Source organism: Sphaeramia orbicularis, chromosome 12, assembly GCF_902148855.1.
Source record: "Sphaeramia orbicularis chromosome 12, fSphaOr1.1, whole genome shotgun sequence".
Classification (NCBI taxonomy): Eukaryota; Metazoa; Chordata; class Actinopteri; order Kurtiformes; family Apogonidae; genus Sphaeramia; species Sphaeramia orbicularis.
The window spans coordinates 72,089,781-72,114,201 of record NC_043968.1 but is presented as its reverse complement, the minus strand read 5'-3'; the positions used below and the strand labels follow the sequence as shown (position 1 = coordinate 72,114,201).

The following is a 24,421-nucleotide window of genomic DNA, read 5'->3' as shown; positions in this document are numbered from 1 at the left end:
TGTTGTATAGGAAAGTAGATAGTATTAAACTTACTTTATGTAAGTTTCAACATTTAATTTCAATTACTAGTGTAAAAAAAAATTTGAAATTCAGGTTTTTTGGTAACTGAGTGAGAATTGCTGACTTGGAAAAAATGAAAAAACTAATTTATGATTTACACTACAAATCTTCCTATATTTTCAAAATCTTACTGGAAATGAGTTTTCAGCTTTACATTGCATTTGATAAAGAACTGGCATAATCATGAAACAGGTTGAAAACTGATTCACACACTGGTACTCACCACCCTCAAAACACGGCCTCATATATTTTCTTATATATCCAGTTGTAATTCAGGTACAAATTAAATAAACACAGTTTTAGAAACTAGATATATATGTCTTTCATGCAGAGTAATCAAAAAATATTGCTTTAGAAAAAAAAGAAATTGACCCTGATGTTCACTTTCGCTTGGCCAAGCCTGTGGATGTAACCATGTGATTTTTTTTTTTTTTTACCTCCGCCAAGGAGGTTATGTTTTTGCCAGGGTTTGTTTGTCTGTCTGTTTGTTTGTCTGTCCGTTAGTGTGCAACATAACTCAAAAAGTTACGGACAGATTTTGATGAAATTTTCAGGGTTTGTTGGAAATGGGATAAGGCAGAAATGATTAAATTTTGGTGGTGATCGGGGGGGGGGGGGCCCACGGGGGGGGGGGGGGGGGGGGGGGGGGGGGGGGGGGGCACTGATCAGCCTTGGCGGAGGTCTGCGCTCTCCGAGTGCTTCTAGTTTTTTTTTTTTTTTTTTTGTCATTTTAGAATTCTGTAGATGTACATCATGAAGAAACTTCGCAAAAAGCCTTTTACATTCATGACAGTCTCAGTGTGGTAAATAAAATTACAAGATCTCAACAAACCAAATGTGGGACACATACAGTGTTTTAATTGAAAAATAAACACACACTGTTATTTGTAAAACAGTACATTTTGCCTCCATTTACTTATCCATTCACTTCAAACTTACTAATTTCTTTCTCTGCTGCTGAAAATAAAAAAAATATCTAAGAAAATTCAGTAAGAATGAAAACTGCATTTTTTTTGTTCATGTTGATTTGATGTTGTGGTGACTTTCACATAATTAAAAATAAGAGATATTAATTAGTTAATCACTAAATCAATAAAATTAACAATAAATGAAAAATACATGTAAAAACAGACAAATTCAACACAGCAAAAACCAGAGAAAAGTAGTTAATAAAAAAAGTACCAAGTTAATGAACAAAATTATCATTTTTGTTTCAAATTAATTCTGAATGTAAACCTGACTTTAATGTGAATGAACTCAGGTGCTGATTCAAAGTCAAAATGTGGGACATATATGGAACACTGGCTTAATTTATGAGACTTTGAATCCAAATGCTGTGGTAGTAAACTGTCCATAATAGGAAAGAGGATTATCAGACCCATTACTATGGAATCCAGATGGTTTAATATTGACAGATTAAAAACAAGAATAAATGCCAAACACTCACTAAATACCAAATGCTGTTGACTTTACTATTTTGTTTTTATCTGTATGTGGTAGTGTTGACCTGTTGTTGTTGTTCATCCATTGTGGTTGCAGTGCAATGACAGGGCTTCCCTTAAAACCAAGTGCATATCTGCAAGTTGAACCTTAACAATAGAACAGACATATTCAGAACATTTTAAATACTCAGTGTGATAAAAACAGATGCAACAGTAAAGATGTCGTACCTGTGGAAGTGAATACTTTGTAGGCCTCGGTGCGTGATCCCTTCCACAGTCAGACAGGGTTCCACATTTAGCGGTTCCGTTGACCCAGTAGCCTTCATAAAGCTGACCCGTGTCCAAATAGTAAAACTTCCCGTTGCCATTTTTCTTACCGTCCTTCCAGGAGCCTTCGTACCAGTTTCCATTTGCTTCAACACAAAAGTCAGATGTAAAAAACACATGAATAAAGTCCAAACTTTTTTATCTGCCTGTGTGTAAGAGTTATTACCATATTGAATCATGCCCTGTCCATGCTTCTGATCCTTCAACCACTGTCCTTCATAGAAGTCTCCGTTTGCGTAGTACATCCTTCCCCATCCACTGCGACGGCCTTCGCTCCAGTCGCCCTCATAAACCGATGAGTCTCTGTAGAAGTATTTCCCCTGGCCCTGCACACACAAAACTCTGACTGTAAAGGGCTGGGTGTAAATATCTGTCATCGTTGTGGTGCATGTATGTGAGTGTAGATAATACCTACATGCTTCTGTCCATGTTTCCATTGTCCACAGTATTTCTTCTCATACTGTTTGGTTTCTGGGAGCAGGATGCTGTAGGAACCGAGTCCATCACGTTTTCCACATTTCCAGTCTCCACTATAAATGGAACCAGTTCTCTTCCAAACCTGTGTCCCCTTTCCTGGAAAATACAGACATATATTACTACAGAGCAGTGATTATCCCACAACCAGCAATTCACACGTTATTAGAACAAAGTCAAAAAGCACAAATACTGACCATGTTTGAGGTTGTCTTTCCATTCTCCAGTGTATTTGTCTCCATTGGCTGAAAATACTGTGTGTCGTAGTCCACATTTCTGTGCCTTTTTGTCCCACAGTGCTGGTAGATGAAGGTTTTTAAGTTCACTTGTCACAGACTGCATGTCTGAGGACACTTTGGTCCAAACCTGGAACAGAAAGGCCATTAAGGTGAAACCAGAGCAAACTTATTTGTTCTCTACTGGTGGATGAACCTTCCACTAGAGCCCAATTGATTAATCGAGCCGATTATAGCGTATCACCAATTCATAAACATCGGCCAATATGTAACTAATGTATTATCTTTTTTGCTGCGTGGAGATTCTATCGCTCGCTGCTAGTGTGTACAGGAGTTGGACAAAATAATGGAAACACCTTAAAAAATCAACAAAATAGAATTTAATATGGTGTAGGTCCGCCTTTTGCAGCAATTACAGCCTCAATTCTCCGAGGTATTGATTCATACAACTTGTGAATTGTTTCCAAAGGAATCTTAAGCCATTCTTCAGTTAGAATACCCTCCAACTCTTTTAGAGACGATGGCGGTGGAAATCGACGTCTTACTTGAATCTCTAAAACTGACCATAAATGCTCAATAATGTTGAGGTCTGGGGACTGTGCCGGCCATACGAGATGCTCAACTTCATTAGAATGTTCCTCATGCCATTCTTTAACAATTCTAGCTGTATGGATTGGGGCATTATCATCTTGAGGTGAAGGTGTTTCCATTATTTTGTCCAACCCCTGTATCTGTGCTGCCTGGAGAGTTAGAGGAATAGTAAAGGGTGTCATTTTCACTTTCACTTCTGTTCTGACAATCATACTACCCCCCCAATCATGGACCGCTATCCCCCGCTTTGAAAATCACAGACCGCAGTCCCCACTCACGCTCAGAATATGATAGACCACTATCCGCACCCCCCTCACAAACTATTCACTATTCACCCCCGTCTGTGGCTTCCTGTGTACCTCACAGTTTCATTATGTAGGCACCTGGGTATTAATACCATATATTAATGGTTACGTACATTTTAAACAATGATTTACCAAACAATTTTTATGTCACTACTTACAAAATATAGACTCACATCTGTTCCCAAAAGTCTGCTCTCCCCAGCATAAAAACTACCACATCTGCAACCCGTGATTCCCCAAGGGTCACATACTAGTCTAATATGACTGTCATACAGCGTTTTAAAGTTGTGTACATTATCTTTGTGAGATAAACAAAGATGCAACTGTTAATCCACATGTCCACCATTGTCTAATACAAGGGACTCAAACATGTGGCCTGGGGGCCAAAAGCAGCCCACCAAAGGTTCCAATGCGGCCCCTGGGATGAATTTTCAAAGTGTAAAAGTTCCACGGTCAAGGCTGTGTAACTCATTTTAGTTCAGGTTCCACATACAGACCAATATGATCTCAAATTAAATAATAGCATAAAAACCTACAAAAAATAAAGACCCCATATTTTCTTCTTGGTTTGATGTGATAATAATGACAACTTCATATTTTTGTCTTTGTTTTAGTGCAAAAAATAACATTAAATTATGAAATTCTTTACATTTACAAACTATCCTGTAACAATAAACTGTGAATAACCTGAACAAATATGAACAACCTGAAATGTCTAAAAGAAAATTAAGCACAATTTTAACAATTTTCTGAGTTTAGTGTCTTTGTAGATCCGCTCCATAATGCACATGTATAAATGATAAGTTGAGGCATAATATTGTTAACATTGCACTTATTTTTCTTAAGAAATTTCATTTTTTCAGGTTATTCACATCTTTTTTGTTTGGATAGTTTATGAAAGTATGTATTTTCATTATTTAAAGTTGTTTTGTTTTTTTTTTGGCGCTAAAACAAAGACAAAAATTCTGAGTTGTCATTATTTATAGGTTATTATGCTATTATTTTACTGGTATGGCTCAGATGAAATCAAATCGGGCTGAATGTGGCCCCTGAAAGAAAATGAGTTTGAGACCCCTGGTCTAATATAAGGCGATTATATCCTGTGTATATCAAAATTCTTATGCCATATATCCACCACCATATCGGTTAGCGGCTAATATATCAGATATCTGCATTTTTTAGCCCCCATTATCGGTATCGGCCCCAAAAATCCCATATCGGTCGGGCTCTACTTTGTACATCAGTCAATACAATTACTGGAAAACGTATTTTAGTTGAAGGACATTTATAATGATGGTGCTTCTGAGTGTTGCAGCTTGCTTAAAGATGCGAATAAATGAATGATAAATAAATAAATAAATAAATGTTGAGATTAGCTGGTGATGCTATTTCAGATTAGCTGTTAACTGTAGTATTACCTGCTCTGATGCATCCAAAACGATGACTTACTAAAATTCAACCCACTTTTAATCCTTTATAATAGTATAAAACAGGTAATCCCGGTGTGGTTGGTGGTATTAAACAGGGAAATATCCACCGTCCTGTTCTGTGTTGAGCGTCCTCCGTATCCTAGCAACGGAACGCGTAATGACGACTCTATAGTCAAACCAGATTTATTTAGTTAATTTAAAAGACGAGCCGATCCGTCTACAATACGTCTTTAAAACTTGTGCATGAAAGTATCTTTTCTCTGCTGTAGGAGTCCTGTTATCATTTTATGAAATAAAAAAGTCACAGATTCAAAGAAAGAGACACATTTAACAGCAAAACTTTCAAAGTCAAAGAACACTATCACCATTTACGACCCGTTATAATCCGTCCATAATACAGGTACATAAGGAAAATTAAATCCCGTTAATAGAATAAGGTGTTGAATTTCCGTCTGGACAGTATTTAAAGTAACACTTGTTTCGGACGGAGGTGACGGTATGCGCATGCGCAGTGTCAACGGAGTGAACGTTAGAAGCTCCGGTGAAACCCGGTGTTACCCGGTGGTGCTGCCTTTACCGGACCTTTTACTGGTCTACAATGTCAAAACCGAAGTTTCAGTTAGAGTGGGAGGAAATCGACGCGGAATACCAACAGCTGCAGGTGAGCGGACATGTCCAGGAGGAGTATTTCTGTTTTATTCCGCAGTAGACAGTGGGTGACGGACACTGTGACGGCAGAGGCTCCGGCGGTTCGGATGGATCTGACCCGGTCTACAGTCATTTAGCTTAGACGTGAACGCAGCCTTCAGACATTAAGTATGACTGTGTGTTTGGAACTGGAGGGATGTGTTTAATGTCATAAATAGTTTAAAGTTTTGGGACCCATCCGTGGTCGTGTGTGCTACTGTTAGCTGTGGAGCTAATGAACTGTAACTCTGCCAACTCACCATTACATTCATGTACAATTACACTTAATGTCAAATGATAGATACCAAAAACAGGACATTAAGGCGATTTCAGATTCGTTAGTTTTGCTTTGACATAGTAGATTAATTATTGAATAGTCTTTGAATGCATCACCATCTTTAAAGGCAACTTGTTAGCTCGTGCTAGCAAGTTGGCTAACTTCACTTAGCTTAGGCTAAGTAGTAAAATAAAACAACTATACCTTTTACTGTAAAATTTAATAGACAGTACCTTTTTACTGCAATATAAAATGTACTATACCCTTTACTGTGAAATAAAATGGACTATGCATTTTACTGTAAAAATAAAATGAACAACACCTTTGACTGTAAAATAAAATCAGCTATATGTTTTACCATAAAATAAAACTAAAATACCTTTTACTATTAAGTGTAAAAGGACATGTTATAATTAGTGACACTATCACTTTGTCCTCATGCTCGTATGAGTTGAATCAACATATATTGTCAATATAATACAAAGGGAGAGGAATAGTTAAAGATAACTGTTCACTGTCCAATGATGCTTGGAAATTATTGAAATAGTTTACAAGAATAGAACTATTTATTCATATATTTATATTGCTAGATTAGCCAAAAATTATAATTTGTATTGGGTAATTTTATCATTGATCAGCAGTGACTTTGCTGATTTAAAGGTGAGGACTTACTTTTTCAGTTTGTGTGCCAAATTCACCAGCAAACTTTGAATTATTTTTACATGATGGAACTGTTTTCATCCACAGGAAAGTCACAAAATATACAGACAAAAACTGGAGGAGCTGACCAACCTTCAGGCCACATGCAGCAACGCCATCAGCAAACAGAGGAAATGTCTAAAAGATTTAGGATATAGCTTGAACAAGTAAGTAGACTATCAGGTCACATCTGTCTCTGTCTGTTCATCAATATGTTTGTTTGTCTGTCTGTCTGTCTGTCAATATATCTGACTGTCTGTTCCGTGATCTATCTGAGATTCTATTTTTCTCTTCTGAAGTCCCGTTGTGTGACCCGTCTTCCGTAATATTACAGATACCACTACAATCCGTAGTAGTAGTACACAGATACGGTACAATCTGTAGTAGTACACAAATACTGGTACAATTGGTAATAGTACACAGATACCAGTACAATCCGTAGTAGTAGTACACAAATACCAGTACAATTGGTAATAGTACACAGATACCAGTACAATCCATAGTAGTACACAGATGGTGTATTCACCCCTGAGCAATACATGGAGTACATGGAAATATACATTTTACTGTTTATTTACACAAAAGTATCCTGAATACTCTGGTGATATCGCTGTGTGTAGTACATAGAGTGACCTATAAGTGGTTTAGACAGAAATGAGAAGCTGTTGTTTCCTTATGTACCTTTCACTGCCATTTGTTCACAGGTGTGCAAAGACATGTGACGCTAAAGACCTGAAGCTAATAACAGACATCCAAACACAAGTCAAAGACAAAGAAAATGTCTTCTTTGATATGGAAGCATATTTACCAAAGAAAAACGGGTCAGTACTTTTTCATGCTGACATTTGTGCTCAGAACATGGCCAGTATATTTATGACTTGTGTGACCTTTGTTTGTTTTCAGTCTGTATCTGAATTTGGTTCTGGGTAACGTCAACGTAACGCTTCTCAGCAACCAGGCAAAGTACGTCAACCATCCTCACCTTCAACAGGGCATGAACACCTTTTTAAACTTAATTTAGTCGTTCACTTCTAAACTACATTTTGTTTTTTCACATAGATTTGCATACAAAGATGAATATGAGAAGTTTAAACTTTATATGACAATAATCCTGATGTTTGGAGCCATTACCTGCCTCTTCTTTTTAAATTGCCGGTGAGTTCCATTCTCTGCACATAAGCTTTCTATTGCTGATGCTGGTTCTAGACATAACCTTTTTTCTACTTTTTCCTCTCATTGTTAGGGTCACTGATGAAATCTTCAATTTTTTGTTGGTGTGGTACTACTGCACATTGACCATAAGGGAAAGCATCCTGATGAGCAATGGCTCCAGGTCTGATTACATGCTTATCCATCACAATGAATCCATTAACTAACCCTAACCCCTCAGAATGAATCCATTTACTAACCCTAACCCATCTGAATGACTCCATTAACTGACATTAACCCATCTGAATGAATGCATTAACTTATCCATTAACAAATTCTAACCCCTCAGAATGAGTCCATTATTTAGCCCTAACCCCTCAGAATGAATCCATTAACTAACCCTAACCCATCCAAATGAATCCATTAACTAACCTTAACCCATCTGAATGAATGCATTAATTAACCCATCAGAATGAATCCATTAACTAACCCTAACCCTCATTCATTATGACCTTTTTAATTCCATGTGTACCTCCTTGTGTCCTGACATCCTCTGTAATAGTTTAAATGGTTTAATTGGTTTTGTTAGTTTTACTGGTTTCATGAGTTTTACTGGTTCTATTAGTTTTAGTGGTTTTATTGGTTTTACTGGTTTCATTGATTTCGCTGTTTTCACTGGTTTTATGGGTTTCACTGGTTTTATTGGTTTTATAAGTTTCACTGGTTTTATTGATTTTACTGGTTCTATCAGTTTCACTGGGTTTATTGGTTTTATCTGTTTTTCTGGTTTGTTAGTTTTTTGCTGCCTTGGTCTTTGTTAATGTCCCCAAACTCCAGAACAGTTTTCATTGGTTTTCTATCATAGCTGTTCTTTTTCTGAAATATGTTTTTCTTATGTTACAGCTTTATGTTGTCGTTTCTTTATTATTTGTCAGATCTATTTACTATTAGCTCTTAAACACCTGGTGAATTCAACATTTAGGATTAAATCTGGTCAAAATGACTTAAAAGTGTTTGTGTCTAATACATGTTGACACTGTGGTGCATACATGTGTTTGTCATGGTTTCTTCTTCTACTGTCATTCTATTTGCAGGATTAAAGGCTGGTGGGTTTCTCACCATTATGTCTCCACCTTCCTTTCAGGTGTCATGCTTACCTGGTGAGTTATGTATGAAAAGTGCCAAAAGTTTGTATTCAGTGAAAGTGAACATAGTTAAATGTCCATTGTTAATATGGATTTAATATGATTTTTTTTCCTATAATATGTTATTTATAGTGTTTAAATGTGTTTCCAGGCCAGAGGGACCCATGTATCAGAAGTTCAGGAGCCAGTTTCTTGCTTTTTCCATCTATCAGAGTAAGACATGGAGCTTCATTTGCTTCATTTGGGTTTAACTGTATTTGATTAAACTTCAGACGTGTATGATATAGTGGGATTTGAAAGAGGAGAATGTAATTACAGAAATGGAGAGTAATATTCTTAATAATATGTTCATTGGCGCATGATAAATAAATGAGAATAATTAGTTTAAGTTTTAATGAGTCAGTATATGTAGAGACTCTACCATGTCCACAGTGGATCACAGTGGAATTCCTCTTCTTTTTCTCTGTTTTATAGTGAAGCCATCCAGTGTTTAATAAGGTTATCAAGATACTGAATTTTTAATTGACAATTAATTGTCATACAAAATATTACAGTGAGTTTTACAATAGTGATCATTATTGTCTATCTGTTAACTTTATACCGTCACTGTCATATAAGTAATAAAAGCTGAATTATGCACATACATTTTATGAAGAAGCATTTTGAAATATATGGTGTTAATTATAGTTGTTTTTCCTTTTTGCTGATTAAAATCGAACATGTGAACATGTTTTATACTGAGGTGGTCCATGCTGAGAGTCCAGTATTGATCTGAGGATTATCCAGTATTGATCTGATGATTATCCAATATTGACCCGATCATTGTCCAGTACTGACGATGGTGTGATGCTGTTCTTGTGTTCCTTAGGCTTTGTTCAGTTCCTCCAGTATTATTATCAGAGCGGCTGCTTATACCGTCTCAGAGCCTTGGGAGAGCGGAACCAGCTGGACCTCACTGTGGGTGAGTTGGTTTCTATTTTGGGTTTGCAGACACTGTTATAGTTTGGACCTGGAGGACATCTGCTCCATGTCTGGAATAATAGGCTAAAGGTCAGAGGAGGCAGTGGTTAATGCGGACTGTTGGTGTAACTGGAGTCAAATCTACATTTATCTTCAACTATGTCCAAGGTCAGATGTTCAGAGATTAGACGTGAGAGAAGAGCTGATGGGTTGTGTAGTTTTCTGTTCCCAGGTCAGTGTTAAGACTTTTCTTGTCTCTGCAGAGGGGTTTCAGTCCTGGATGTGGAGAGGACTCACTTTTCTTTTGCCATTCCTCTTTTTTGGCCACGTAAGTTCAAACATAACCTTGACTATCTCTTTTATTTCTACTTTGATATTAGTCTGTTTCTGTGATAAAGCTCACCCTAACCCTAGTGAATGTTTGCATCATTGTCTTCATTATTACACAACTGTTCTCTCCTCTGTTGTCTGGGTCAGTGTTTCCCAAACAGTTTTTTTAAAAGAACCTAATGAGAAGTATCTATATTTAAGCAAAAGAGTTAATTTCACTGCCCTTTCTACATTATATGATATTGTTTTGAACAGGTAAAACACTCCATTTTAAAGAGAGTTTTGTAACTTTGTTTTATTAAACTGGTGCATTAGGAGGTAACGGATGTTTTTTCCTCTCATCAGTAAAAAATACCGATTTTAAATGAGCCTTTTATTTTAGATTCAGTGTTAAGATTATTTGAAGGGGACAAACTTTCAGTACAATCAACATGTCTCTGTTATTGAATGGTTGAACAGTGATTCAACGTAAACTCTTGCTGAATGGTTAAACGATTAACAGTTTTTCAACTGTTGTTGAATGGTAGAACGGTGAATGGTCATTCAGTGGTGATGGAATGTTAAAGTGGTTAACGGTTATTCAACTGTTATTGAGGGGTAGAACGGTGAATGGTCATTCAATGGTGATGGAATGTTAAAGTGGTTAATGGTTATTCAGCTTTTATTGAGTGGTAAAGGTGAATGGTTATTCAGTGGTGACTGAATGGTTTAACAGTTATTCAACTGTTATTTAATGGTTGATATGGTGCACGTTCCAAATTTTCCAAGTCCCAGAGACAGCTTCTGTGAATATCCTGTTTTGAAGTAATATCGACCAAGTTATTTCTGCTGAAAGCAGAGTATATCGGCAATGACCTCTGAAAGAATAAAAGGACAAATGAGTGTTTTCATGGGAAACTGTGTAGGTCATGTAAAAGTTGGTTTTTGTAAGTGGATTTTTCACTGATAAATGCCTTTTGATCATGTTCAGTTCTGGCAGCTCTACAACTCTGTGACCTTATTCCACTTGGCAGGACATGAGGACTGTAAGGAGTGGCAGGTGAGGAAACACTACTACCATCACACACATAAAAACACAACACACTGGGTTTATTATATTTCAGATCCGAGAGCCTTTAGGCATGTACTGTTTTTAATCTGCTTCATGCTTTTTGACCACATGTTCATAAAGGCCTCTTCACAGTCATGTACCGTCCACACTAATGTGTATATTTGGAAAAACTAAGGTTTTTCTTATTTTATTGAGGTCAATAATCAGAGTTCTAGTGTGAACTGGAGTACATGTGTTCTAGTGGTGAAAAGTACAGGGTGGGGAAGCAAAATTTACAATATTTTGAGGCAGGGATTGAAAGACAGTGTATGACCAATTAGTTTATTGAAAGTCATGAGAATTTATTTGCCACAAGAAAATTTACATAATAGAAAATGTTTTTATTCTATGTGTCCTCCTTCTTTCTCAATAACTGCCTTCACACGCTTCCTGAAACTTCCGCAAATGTTCCTCAAATATTCGGGTGACAACTTCTCCCATTCTTCTTTAATAGTATCTTCCAGACATAGTCATTCTCTTCTTTACATTATAAACAGTCTTTATGGACACTCCAACTATTTTTGAAATCTCCTTTGGTGTGACGAGTGCATTCAGCAAATCACACACTCTTTGACGTTTGCTCTCCTGATTACTCAAATGGGCAAAAGTTTCTGAAAAGGTATGGATAATAGTGTTAGGTTTGATTATGACATCAATATATGTTTGGTTTCAAAACAATTGACGTAGTGCCTGCTGAGAAAAAACAACTAAATGTTCATTGTAAATTTTGCTTCCCCACCCTGTATATAATGTCAATAATGTACATCCTAATACCCAATACTTTTAAATTAACTTTAGTTTATAACTTCATTTGTTGTTGCTGCCAACAGACGGTAACCTGTGCATCTGCTGTGTCCAATATTATTGAATACTATCGACAGTTTAAAGCAGAGGAAATATATGTTGAAGTGTTTGTATTAGTGTGTTCAGAGCGTCAGTTCCTGTAACATCCATTGGAATGCATTCACAGATGATCAGTGTATGTGTATATTTGTTTCAGGTCTTTATGCTGGCGCTGACATTTCTCGTCTTGTTCCTGGGAAATTTTCTCACCACGTTAAAGGTCGTACACCAAAAAATCCAGAAAAACAAGGAAAAAGTGCAGAAGACTGACTGAGACGCACCTTTAATAAAGGCCAGTAACTTTGCTGAACACAGTAGTTTGATGGACTGACATGTGATCAGGCCAAGACATTAAAGTGAACCCACTGCAGAGCACGGCGGCGGTGGTGACGGCGGTGTCCTTCCAAACACACCTTCGCTTCCTCATGATACTGATGTTGGAAATCAGCTCAAAGTGGCGTCTGCCTGATACATGAACAGTTTGATGTTTTACTGTGTACATAAAGAGTGGGAAGGATGTTGTAATCGGTGTCAGTGCATGGATCAGTCCGAGAACCTCTGTTCGAATCATATGCAACTAAAAGACTGAAGGTCGTGTTGTTTCAGAACAGTTTGCCTTCGACGACCCAAGTCTGTCACATACATACTTCATACTTCTGTGAAGTAGGAAATTTACCACTGTCTCTGGCTCCAACAAAACTGATTGAATATTCACTTCTGAATTAGATTCATTTTGTTTCTGTGTAGTTGTTTCTCCATTGCTGTTTCTTACTTAACCAGTGTGTTTACTAGACTTTTGTTCTTGCGAATGACAAATGTAGGTCAGTAACTTTGAAATACATAAAGTAGATGATACTTGAATGCCCAGTACTTGGGATTTCAGAGCTCTGCTGCAGGTGCAGTTCTGCTTTCATGATAAAAACTCAAATTATTGGGACAATAAAAGCGTTTGTTGGTGCAGGTGACGGTTAAAGCCAAAACTACAAAGAAATGCTGTAGTCTGACCTTAATCCACTGGGTTAACGTGTAAACTTGAACTATCTCTAAGGGTTAAAGGGTGTTTGCTTCATAGCTGTTAGACTTTTATGTTGTACTAATGCTAACGAAAAATGGATAATATACCTATTTAACATTTCATTAATAAAAATGATTAGAACTAGTTTAAAACTTGAATTTATGCACTGCTTTGGATTGGTCAGTACTTCAATAAAAGGAAATATACGGAGCAGCCCTGTTCAGATTAAGGAGAAACTGTGGAAACAATGACGCCAAAATGACAAGCTGTATTTGTTTTTCTCATTCCATTTCTACTGAATTAATGAATATAAATGTGACTTAATCATGGCTAAACCTGGAGATGTTACTGTAGTCAACTAGTGTTTTGTCTGGTATGCGTTTCATTCTTTTTGTCCATTATTACACAGTTACACAGTGATGGTTTCAGGTTTGATACCACATCTCCAATGCTTTATCCACAAATACCCTGCTCCAAAAATTCCAAAGACAGCAATGGTTCAATTTATGTCTTTTTTTTTTTTTTTTTGGTGATGCACTTATACAGAAGAGAATCACAGTATATGTAAGACTTTTATTGAAGGGACAGTAAAGTGTGCTGTTACAGACCATGTTACATTTGATGAAAGCTGCCAGAACATAACATGCACAGAACCGGGTTTCCTCATTTGTATGATGTAGCTGATGAGTCCATGTTGTCTTTTATTTTTAAGACTGCAACTGGTGCCTGGATATGATCAGTAGGATGAGACGGTCGACACATTCTCAGTCTGTGTTCAATGGTGTAAAAATATTAAGAATTAAACACTTGATTTCCAATATTTCTGCACAGATGTGTTTGTTTCAGTGGCGTCTTCAGATTAAAAAGACGGTCAATTTCTGTGTTTTCCAACAGTAGAGGGCGCTGTTGGTGCAGATTAGACCCACCTCAGGTTGAACACATCCCAGACTAAATCCACTTCAAACTGGTTTTAAAAAATTGCACACCAGTTTTCTCCTCAGGATACAAACATACATATTACACATTTTACACTCATGTCTGGGAACTACATTTTCTAGGTTTATACAATATTCAGTGTGAAAAACCTTGGACCAGAACGGTGATATTCATGTTCACATTGATATTGACTGTGTGCAAAAATATCATAAATATACTTTTCTGTTAAATCCACATTTTTTCAACAATACAAAAATATGAAGAAAAAAAAAATATTAAAAGAAACACACTCATATAAATCTAATTTGGACAATATTTCACAGTTTTTATCTAATGCAAATATTCTGAATAGACACCATATCAGTTGTTCTTTGCATATATAAAATCTTGTTGCTGCATATTCCTGTAAACTTGGTTTTCCTGCTGCATCATCAGACGTTTCCTTGGATATGAGTCCAAACCGGTGGACTGATGGTATTTTATTCTTTTATCCACAGTGAGTCTGAATATAAACCACTCTGAACATGAGTGAAACTGTTGTCACCTGGTAAAACACCACAGATCTGGAACCTTTTGTGTAGGTTTCACAACATCACACATTTCTTAATCTTCCTAGAGTTTCGTTGTTTTTTAATGAAGGCCAAGGCCGTTTTGGTGGCTTCTCTGAAAATGTGCTCCACGTTCTCCTGATACTTGGCTGAACATTCCAGGTAGAGTTCAGCGTTCATCTGCTGTCGAGCATCTTCACCCTGGACCAACAGCACCAAGCATTACAGACAGAACTGACACTGATGGCTTTGACTGGCACTAGGCACTGGTACGGGGATGGTACTAGTACTGGGATGGTACTGGCACAGAGCACTGGTACTGGGATGGTACCGGCACTGGGTACTAGTACTGGGATGGTACTGGCACAGAGCACTGGAACTGGGTACTAGTAGTGGGATGGTACTGGCATTGGGTACTAGTACTGGGATGGTACTAGCACTGGGCACTGGTACTGAGATGGTATTGGCACTGGAATGGTACTGGCACTGGGTACTAGTACTGGGATGGTACTGGCATAGAGCACTGGCACTGCCATGGTACTAGCACTGGGATGGTACTAGGACTGGGTGCTAGTACTGGGATGGTACTGGCACTGGGTACTTGTACTGGGATGGTACTGGCACTGGAGTGGTACTGGTAGTGGGATGGTACTGGCACTGGGTACTAGTACTGGGATGGTACTGGTACTGGGTACTGGTACTGGGGTGGTAATGGCACTGGATACTAGTACTGGGATGGTACTAGCACTGGGATGGTACTGGCACTGGGTACTGGTACTGGGATGGTACTAGCACTTGGATGGTACTGGCACTGGGGACTAGCACTGGGGACTTGTACTGGGATTGTACTAGCGCTGGGGTGGTAGTGGTACTAGGAGGGTACTGGCACTGGGGTGGTATTGGTACAAGGATGTTACTGGCACTGGGGGGTACTGGTTCTAGGATGGTACTGTGGTGGTATTGGTACTAGGATGTTACTGGCACTGGGTACCGGCAGTGGGATGGTACCAGTACTTGGATGGTACTGGCAGTGGGTACTGGTACTGGGATAGTACTAGTGCTGGGATGATACTAGGGTCTGAATACTTCTACACCTCTATTAATACTAGGCTAGTACTAGTATTAGGATAGTACTGGTACTAGGATAATACTACAGTAGTGCTTGGACAGTACTGGTACTGGGATGGCATTGGTACTAGGATGGTAGTAATACTGTGATGGTGCTGGGATGGTACAGGTTCCACCTGTACTAGTACAAGGATGTGAATACTTCTCCATCTGTACTAGTACTATGGTGTGAATACTTCTTCCACCTGTATTAGTACTACAGTGGTACGCAGGTCATGTCAGTTGAAGGTCGTACAGGTGTGTGTTTTGTTTGTTTGTTTGTTTTTTTTACCTGTATGGATGTGATGGGCGTCTGGTTCATGTTCTTCAGTTTCCTTGAACACTCACTGTCCTTCCTCAGATCGGTTTTGCAGCCAATCAGGACGACAGGAGTGTCTCTGCAGAAGTGTTTCACCTCTGGAAACCACTGTGTGGACAAAGGTTGTGTTCAGTGCCAGACGCACACATTCAACTGGTTTACATCATATTGAACTCTGCTGTGTATTCATTGACTACACGTTAGTGCTGTGGACTGTGTGTGTGTGTGTGTGTGTGTGTGTCTGACAGTCATTTACAGACTGACTGCTGTGACTCAGAGGCTGTCTAACCTGGGCTATCCTTCCTCTGTTTCTGCTGTTACTGTCTTTACCTTTATCAAGACATTGTCATAACTGGTCGGGTTGGTGACATCAAAACAGACTAAAACCAGATTGGCTTCTTGATATGAAAGGGGTCGTAGCCTGTCATAGTCGTCCTGTCCTAAAAAACAAAAACAAAATATAAAACAAGTGCAGCATGATGACGGTTGTGACTTTTTTTATTATAACCTTTATTTAACCAGGAAAAAGCTAATTGAGAATAAAAATGTGTTTTGTGGCCAAGACAGTGGCAGCAGCAGAAGTTACACAAAATAGGAATCACAGCCATACATCCACCCTAAAATTATACATAAAACACAATAAAAGTCAGTACTAAAATCATATACAAAACACTAAAATAAGAGCATACATATAAAACACCATCATTATTTTCAAAGGTACTGCAACTATAACAACAATGTTCCTTAAAAGCATCTCAAAGCAAAACCCGATTCAATCAATTAGAAAAACATCTACATCCAGATTTATCCTTTTCCCATTCATTTAAAATGACCGAATGTATTAAAAGAGACCAGACTGAGTCTGTTAGTCAGTTTAAAGATGGTGTTCTGTACATGCAGAATAAACATACGATATATGTCACTAAGTGTGGGTGGATGTGTACAAACCACATCCTGGTTTCCACTTCTGGTTTACACTGATGGAAGGTACTCTGCTGCCTTTTTACAACAGATAAGCTGTCAGAGACTTTCCTGAATACCAACATGTTCCAGAAAAATGATGTTAATGTCAGAGGACGAGTGTGTTTCGTGCTTCACAGAAATGCAGGTCATGACCATTGGATTTAGATACTAGCATGTTCCCATACTCTGTATTTGATTTATGATCAATAAACCTGTTATAGCCAAAAGATGCTTCACGGATAAATTATGTAGTAGCACATGAAGAGTAGATTTTAAAAACATTTTTATCTATCAAATAAAATGATCAACTAACGTACATAATGCTATCATTACTTTAATTACTGTCTTCACGTTCTGCTCATTAAAATATTTCAATCTGATGTTCAATTCTAGTACTATTATTAAAAATGAATACTTAGTTAAAGTGTCTGTAATTTGGTCAATAACCAAAATGACAATCAATGATCTTTATGCTGTTATTACAGCCTCTTAATCATGTTTAACCCTCACTTTTCATCATGTGTAAATAAAGTCTGTTCCTTTAACTAGGGAATCAGATGATGTGTTAATAGTTTTTATAAAATGCAAACACATATTCAGTTCCTGAAAGAAGATGACAATGATGGTGGGGCTTGTTAATAATAATGTTGACACTGACCTTTACCACTTCCTCAGTCTCTGTCACAAATATGAGATAAAGTATGAACGCTTAGGGGAGATATCTGAGTGTTAACCTTTGTAATTTACACATCTATAATATTAACTCTTCTCTGTTATTATATATTATTCTATAATATTCACTCTTTTAATCACATCAGATTGACCTGCAGCTGTTTGTATGCTCAGTGTTTTTTTTTTTTATTCCCACTCTGAGCTCAGTCAGTTCAGTTTGTATTAAAACTCTGATGTCTTTAAACAAAATGTAAAAACCTTCAGATGGAAATGATTGAATTAAAGATCCTTACCAGCGGTGTCATACAGGTTAAGCTTTATCTCTTTTCCTCCGAGGGAGATAGTGGTGACATATTTTTCGAACACTGATGGAGCATATTTCTGTTTTTTACACATAAGAGAAAAAAAAATCCTTTTTATTTGATCCATGTCTAAGTAATTAACATCAATTTCTAAGGCTCATTAGTGCACAGTGTAATATTATTATATTTTATTTATTTAATTATGGTCATAGTCATGTTGTCTGATGACTAAACTGAAATTGTATTATTAGACACATTACATGTGAGCTTTTCTTACCTCTGGAAAATCTCCTTTGGCATAAACCATCAGCAGAGATGTTTTCCCACAGCCTCCATCTCCCACAATCACAATTTTCAGTTCACTGCCCTTCCTCGTGGTACCGGTACCACTCCTGCTACTGTTTTGAGTCATTTTGCCTCCAAAGTCTCAAGCCAGAGTCAAGCAGGACAGACTTGAATTATCTCCCCCCAGAGTTAAATTAAAAACATGACAAAGCCTGATGAAATTATTTAGAGTTGATGTGAAGACAGAGGAACAGACAAAGCTCATCTTTCAGCCGGTTTCTGAGTCTTCTCACCACTTCCTGTTCCTGTCACAGCGGGGCTGTTTCCAGTCGACCCGTCCAACTCCCTCTGATCTGACAAAACTCTGAAACCATCTCTACTTCTGCATACAACTCTGACTTCTTTCATTACACGTCTGTATTGGGTGGATAGAAATCTGTGGCACTGAGCGTCACACACACAACCAAATATGTCTCAAAACTCAAGTTCAGTACCATTTTATTTGCAGTGACATTTTCAGATGTTTATCAGAGGTTCTTGTTGAAGCTGCTCTGATGACAGTGATGGACCAACGCAGAACTAATACTTCAAATATCTCACATATTCACATTCAGATGACCCACTTCTTTAGATCCATGTGATGTGTAGAATTTCAGTGTCTGTCAGACAAATGTTTGAATTACTAAAGACTTTTTTAATGGTACATGATTAAATACTAGTCTGAAGCTGTATGGGATTATATGCTCACAATAACCAAATACACACATTCTGTTTGTATTAAACAGTAATTTATTAAATCTGTAACTAATTGTCTGATTTAACACAATTCATCCTTTGTTTTTAAATAAATCCGTAACTTTATTTTATTTGTATTCACTGCATTGTTTTCTTTTCGTGGTATTTTCTGTTCAGTGTGTACTGTTCATCATAGGAACATCTACTCTTCTCATTCAACAACAAACCAAATATCTTATATACAGTGGAATTTCATTCAGAGATACTATCAAGAGAATAATTTAAATGCAAAACCATTGAGTTATGTGTGTTCATTATATTATGGGGCTTTTGGACTGATTTCCACTGGCTCAGGTGTGTAAATGAATTTAAGTCAACGTAACATCCTCAACACATGAAAACCCTACATGTACATTTGTCTGGCACTACTGCCAGTTTTATCACACATTTATTAAGTAATTTGTCACACAGTGATCCAACTCAACCAGATGTTAGAAGTTGTTTCACATTAGCTGCAGAGGGAACAGTAAAGGACATTTTAATCATTTGTTTGGTTTTTCGTGCTAAGAAATGATGGCAGTCATATCATGTCTGATGTCAGTAGTTTACGGTGGGAGACAGAAGAAACCAAGTCATGGAATTCAAGAGGAATCATCAACTAAATGATCAAGTATGTCAGTTTAAGTTGACAATCTGGTCTGCCATATACACAGTCTATAAACTCAAATAAAATCAAACTAATACTGAATTAAATATGCTAAAAATCAGCAAGTAGAGATATACACCTTCCACGTCAGCTAAAAATGGAAGAAAACCGTCCCTTTAAGGCGATGAGCTCACAATGCCTATTCTACGAAAACACATGTAATGTGGTATTATATAATACTGGACCCAAATATATATGCACATTAAAAAGTGAATATTCATATTAATGAAAAGACGTTTAAGCCTCATGTTAAATGTGATCAAAGCATTTTCAGCTCCCTCCTGCATGACAGACTTAAATACAGTTAATTTCAGTGGTAGACATAAAGACACGGTAAAGTTTATAATGCTTTTCATTTTAAAAATTGCAATAATAGAACAAAAATAAGAACCACCTTCATTTTCCACAAAACCAACCAAAGACACTAGTGTACAGTCTATTTATTTAAATATGTGAAAAGCTCACACAGGTGATAATATTCTCAAAGACTAATGAACAAACACTGCATTTCTATCTACACAATGCATGCAAAAAGAGTAGAGAGCTCTGTAGAAAGAAGAGATCCTACAGTTTCACTGAAAGAGAAACATCACCAACAATCTACAACATCTTGCACAGGAGAACATACCAACAAATGGAAAAATACTGAAGATGTCTGCTGTGGTTCAGTTCATTCCGTCAATAAGACTGAAGCTTCACAGGAGGAATAAGAAGGACTGAATCACAAACAGAAACAGCATCTCCAACAGTGAATGGAAAGAACACTGAAATTAGAAGAGCTGTACATAATAGAAGAGGGCTTCCTTGACTTACTGCTAAAAGTGGAGCTCTAACACAATAAATAAGCAAATAAAACATTATTTTATCCTGCAGGGACACAACATATCCATTGGTGTTCAGACCCAAAAGAATCAGTCAAAACCATGTTTTTTTTTTAGTCCGGGACCGTGTAGATGTGTCCTCAGAACCAGGTCAGTCCTCTGGGTGGAATATTCCAGAAAGTCAGCCCGTAAACCTGACTGGACCCACCGGGGACTGTTTGATACAAACCTAAACGGGTCAAACCTACACTAACTGACTCACATCGGACCTGATACTAAACAAGCCAAAACATTTCTTCCCATTTTACCGTATGTTTTAGTGAAATAGGGATTTTAGTCTCCACAGCCTCGTGACCAACAATGGAAGAATGCGCGCATGTATCCGCCAGACAGGAGTGTTTAGAATAAAAAAGGCCTGTGACAGTACGAACAGAACTAATAATATGTGTATTAAATGAGTGGACACGTTAAAAAGACTAAAACTAAAGGCACCTGAAAGGCGCGCGTGTCGAGACCCCTTTAACGCACGCGAATTAAGAGAATCCCTTCTGTGTTCATCTCCACTGGCGAACAAACGACAGAATCGAATCTTGTTTGTAACCATCAAGTCTGTAGGGCTTGAGGCAAATATGACGGTGATAAAATGACAATCTTTGGCTGGAGACAGAAACAGAATAAGTACGGAAGCCCGAAGGACCGGCTGAACATTTTCGCCCACACATAGAACAACAGCCGCTGCTGCAGAGGATTCCTATTGACCTTATATGGCAGTGAGTGCCTGCACAGCGGGGGGAGGGGCAGTGGGCTGTCGTGGCAACCGTCCAGAGCTCTCGGATTACAGCCGTTGCCAGGGCGAGTCAACCCAGCAACCAACAGAAGACTACGCACTACAATCGCTCCTTTCCTACCGATCTGATCTCCTTTACTTCTTGTAAAACAAACACACCCTTTCCAGTAAAATCACCCCCGTGTCGGTCGGTACAGAGTCCTTCTTCCATTGCATTCCTCAGACAAACTATGAAGTGTGTTCGGCGTTCACCGCCGTCATCCAGTGGCCGAGCCTCACCCAGTAATGGCGCAGCAACATTTCACTGCACACTGTTCTTTGTCTGTAAAGAAGCCATTTTGAGACAGAACAGCAGGGAAAGCACTGAGCCAGTGGAGCCTACGCGACTAGAAAAGGGTTATTAAAAGACAGGGAAACACTAAAAATAAACGATATTTACCCTCTTAAAATTCATTTTCTCTTTAAAACGTTTTGAACTACATGTTTTGAATATTTTGTGTAAACCTAAAATGCTATTCAAAATATGTTACAGTTTTATTTTACAGTAACAGTAAATAGCTAAACATAAAAGGTTTTAAGTAGGCTACAGTTAGTTGTATAACGTCTCTGTCCCGTCTGGAATAAAGCCTTGAGCCAATTAACATTTAGACGTAAAATAACAAATTAACTTAGACAGCACAGAAACCATTATTACCTGTTCAATATATCGTTGTAGTCTTATAGCTTAGTAAAACTGGTCGAAAGAGTAGTTCTACTTGACTGCAATCCTGTCTTCAAGGAGAGAGATGGTTTGCATATTGCCCACACAGATGATGCTTGAAGATGCATATTCACTGGCTTAGAGGCTATGCCTACACTCATCAAAAAGCTGTCAAAAGAGCTCTGTTATCAGTGGTGGTAATGGATTCCTTCTTTTTCAGGCGAGGCTTAGTAATGCCAATATTAGAGGGTCCGAAGATGGAGCTGCAAACATTCGTCCTGTCCCTGTGTTTAGGCCTGTTAGCTGCTTTTCACCAAAGTGCTGAGGTAAATATATTTCATCATCAGAACTTCCCTCCATCTGCTTCCTCTGAAGTTTGAAAGTCTATTTTATGTCGATGTAGAAACTATGAAAATGCTGCTCAACTTGACTTCTTTAAAAAGTTAAAATGAGCCCTTGAAGCAAGGTCAAACCAACCTTAATTGCAACACGTTAGGTTCTGAACTGACCCATGGGCAGCCAACACCTAATCCTGCTTTAAGCCGTCTTCAGTCACAGGAAGGTACAACAGGCACCAGGGTGAAACGACTACTGGGACAAAAGTCTTACAAGGTAGTTATCAAAGTCAAAGGGGAGATTAGTCAACTGTCAAACAGCACAATGAAACTATTTAGCAATAGGCCATAAACTACCCATGGCCCAGGAGCACTACCACATAACTTGCATGTAAGCTGCACATTTCATGTCCGCATGCTAGTGAACATACAGGAAAAAAAAAAGTTGACTGCCACAACTCAGTTGTGATTAATTTGAGGAAAGCTCAATACAGTACAGTAATGCATGCCTTCTATTTAACAGTTCTAAATTACCACATCTTTAAATGATTACAAAAGAGTTGGACTTACTTATATCCACTCATATCCTACAAGGCCATTAAGTGCAGTGCCTACACAATTTGTACTATAACTGTGTTTTTCTCTAAGTTAACATTTCCAAATCTTTGAAGCTGTTTATTCACATCATTTGGTTTCTTTTCACTTAATAAAGATAAATACTATTATATGGGTGTGCCATGACCTAGTTAAGACAAAGATGGATTCCAGGCAGAGAAAAAAAGGCTCAAAATGTCACAGGGTATTACATCCAGTACATTATCTTCCTTCTTCTCAATCCTTTAAAGGGAGGAATCATAGTTTTATCATAGTCCGTGAGAGATGAGGAAATCAGGTATAAGATCCCTTTAGGAACAAAGGAAACCCATCTAGGCCACTGAGTCTTGTTTTATGAAAATGGCTGCCATCGCTCTGCCCCCTCTCTCTGCTCTCTGTTGAAGGACTTGTGATCCGTGCCTCTAATAGCAGACGGCTCCGCTGCTGCTGCGCTCTGATTGGCCCGCGGAGCTGCCGCTGTTAACCAGCCAATTGCCCGAGCACTGCAAAACACCAGGCAATGTCAAACAAAACCCAGTTTGTTCGGCTCCGTAGACAACGTAAACACAACCAAAATGTGAAAACACATCCGGGATTCAGACTGCGATATTTAAGTCACGTCCTTTGGTTAATTTATAAAACCCGCCAGGCAGATACGGTTTGATACACGTTCCTGGGGCCGAATTAAATCAAGTGAAGGAGATTAACGTTGGAACAAACCAGCGCTTCAATATGTAACCATTAGATATATACCTTTATCCGAGTTCAAATAAACTGTCAGCAAACCGACACTCCAATTAAAACAACAACCGACTCTAGACTGAAAATATGGCGTATAATACTTACATTTGTGAACGATTACAGATGTACACATATAACCCTACAAACAAATCTTTTTATTTGGCTTGAGTGCCAGTTAAGAAGATATTTGCCCTATGTTTGCAATTTGGGTACATGCAAGCAGCAGATTCCACACAAAAAAATGCCGCCGTGGGTATTTAGTAACTCAAACGACACCGGCTGTAATATCACAGATGAACATAGATGGTGTCTCTGGAGTCGTTTACGGGGTTATTTAATTTTAGGTAGAAACGCTATTAAAGAAGCAAAGGGGCGCTAAATAAGTTTGTATCGAATGTGCGGCTGGCGTCAGAGGAGGGTTAGCCTAGCGGTGTATTGTGGGAGAGACAGAAGCTACAGACCAGAGGCACACAATATGTGTTGGCTCTCGCCGAAAAGGAGGCAGTATTCTTCAAGCTAAATCATGTAATGTAAGCGGCGAAAGGAAAGCGATTACGTCTTTTCATCTAATAAAGAAAAATAACTTAATAGGACGAACCATGTCCAAGCCAGGGGAGAGAAACAGATTGAACGAAGACCATGGCAGAAAGCAGAGTTCAAGTAAGCTTGTTCTTTTTTCCTCTTTCTCCAACCTTTCCAATGCCTGTTTTCCGTAACTGGGATATACACCACAACCCCATTTTCCCTCTCACTCGTGTTCCCCAGCGCCAGTAAAGTCCTGTCTGTGTACCTTGTGTGTGTTTGTAAGT

The 24,421-nt window shown here is 38.1% G+C and overlaps 4 protein-coding genes across 9 annotated transcripts in view; 2 read left to right on the top strand and 2 right to left on the bottom strand.

The window, feature by feature from the left end:
• Positions 1 to 1,547: 1,547 nt before the first annotated feature.
• Positions 1,548 to 5,343, bottom strand: morn3 (MORN repeat containing 3). Of its 2 annotated transcripts, none has more exons than XM_030149851.1 (6): positions 4,855 to 5,343; positions 2,502 to 2,670; positions 2,246 to 2,403; positions 1,997 to 2,156; positions 1,732 to 1,916; positions 1,548 to 1,650 (listed from the first exon to the last, which is right to left on the bottom strand). In XM_030149851.1, the coding sequence occupies exons 2-6, from the start codon at positions 2,644 to 2,646 to the stop codon at positions 1,582 to 1,584; spliced, it is 717 nt and encodes a 238-aa protein (XP_030005711.1). In that variant the 5' UTR covers positions 2,647 to 2,670; positions 4,855 to 5,343; the 3' UTR covers positions 1,548 to 1,581. The 2 variants fall into 2 exon arrangements, with proteins under 2 accessions (XP_030005711.1, XP_030005712.1); XM_030149852.1 differs by having other exon boundaries at positions 4,974 to 5,343.
• A 34-nt stretch (positions 5,344 to 5,377) lies between these two features.
• Positions 5,378 to 13,219, top strand: tmem120b (transmembrane protein 120B). The gene is made up of 12 exons (XM_030149249.1): positions 5,378 to 5,527; positions 6,578 to 6,696; positions 7,234 to 7,350; positions 7,433 to 7,492; positions 7,589 to 7,684; positions 7,773 to 7,862; positions 8,773 to 8,838; positions 8,975 to 9,036; positions 9,692 to 9,784; positions 10,047 to 10,111; positions 11,084 to 11,152; positions 12,204 to 13,219. The coding sequence occupies exons 1-12, from the start codon at positions 5,465 to 5,467 to the stop codon at positions 12,318 to 12,320; spliced, it is 1,017 nt and encodes a 338-aa protein (XP_030005109.1). The 5' UTR covers positions 5,378 to 5,464; the 3' UTR covers positions 12,321 to 13,219.
• A 395-nt stretch (positions 13,220 to 13,614) lies between these two features.
• On the bottom strand, positions 13,615 to 23,825 carry rhof (ras homolog family member F). 3 transcript variants are annotated; one of them, XR_003936816.1, is made up of 6 exons: positions 18,186 to 19,224; positions 17,900 to 17,987; positions 16,302 to 16,411; positions 15,945 to 16,079; positions 14,506 to 14,746; positions 13,615 to 14,460 (listed from the first exon to the last, which is right to left on the bottom strand). XR_003936816.1 is itself a non-coding variant. In XM_030149251.1 (6 exons), exons 2-6 carry the CDS (start codon positions 18,318 to 18,320, stop codon positions 14,582 to 14,584), a joined length of 633 nt encoding a protein of 210 aa, XP_030005111.1. In that variant the 5' UTR covers positions 18,321 to 23,374; positions 23,718 to 23,825; the 3' UTR covers positions 13,615 to 14,581. The 3 variants fall into 3 exon arrangements, 2 of the variants coding, with proteins under 2 accessions (XP_030005111.1, XP_030005112.1); XM_030149251.1 differs by adding an exon at positions 23,718 to 23,825 and having other exon boundaries at positions 13,615 to 14,746; positions 18,186 to 23,374; XM_030149252.1 differs by adding an exon at positions 21,937 to 23,565 and having other exon boundaries at positions 13,615 to 14,746; positions 18,186 to 21,564.
• setd1ba (SET domain containing 1B, histone lysine methyltransferase a) overlaps positions 23,805 to 24,421 on the top strand; it is a 19,419-nt gene continuing 18,802 nt past the window's right edge. For all 3 annotated transcript variants that reach the window (XM_030149244.1, XM_030149245.1, XM_030149243.1), the window contains exon 1: positions 23,805 to 24,272. In XM_030149244.1, the coding sequence (XP_030005104.1) occupies positions 24,212 to 24,272 (61 nt within the window). In that variant the 5' untranslated portion in view covers positions 23,805 to 24,211. The remainder of the gene's footprint in view (positions 24,273 to 24,421) is intronic.

Excerpts from the sequence above, each read along its gene's own strand:
- rhof (XM_030149251.1), bottom strand. The coding sequence starts at position 18,320 with ATGACTCAAAACAGTAGCAGGAGTGGTACCGGTACCACGAGGAAGGGC. Across the intron at positions 17,988-18,185 it reads CCAAAGGAGATTTTCCAGAG|AAATATGCTCCATCAGTGTT; the intron begins GTAAGAAAAGCT and ends TGTAAAAAACAG. Across the intron at positions 16,412-17,899 it reads TAACCTGTATGACACCGCTG|GACAGGACGACTATGACAGG; the intron begins GTAAGGATCTTT and ends TTTGTTTTTTAG.
- morn3 (XM_030149851.1), bottom strand. The coding sequence starts at position 2,646 with ATGCAGTCTGTGACAAGTGAACTTAAAAACCTTCATCTACCAGCACTG. Across the intron at positions 2,404-2,501 it reads GAAAGACAACCTCAAACATG|GAAAGGGGACACAGGTTTGG; the intron begins GTCAGTATTTGT and ends TGTATTTTCCAG. Across the intron at positions 2,157-2,245 it reads GGAAACATGGACAGAAGCAT|GGCCAGGGGAAATACTTCTA; the intron begins GTAGGTATTATC and ends TTGTGTGTGCAG.
- tmem120b (XM_030149249.1), top strand. The coding sequence starts at position 5,465 with ATGTCAAAACCGAAGTTTCAGTTAGAGTGGGAGGAAATCGACGCGGAA. Across the intron at positions 9,037-9,691 it reads TGCTTTTTCCATCTATCAGA|GCTTTGTTCAGTTCCTCCAG; the intron begins GTAAGACATGGA and ends TGTGTTCCTTAG. Across the intron at positions 11,153-12,203 it reads AGGACTGTAAGGAGTGGCAG|GTCTTTATGCTGGCGCTGAC; the intron begins GTGAGGAAACAC and ends TATTTGTTTCAG.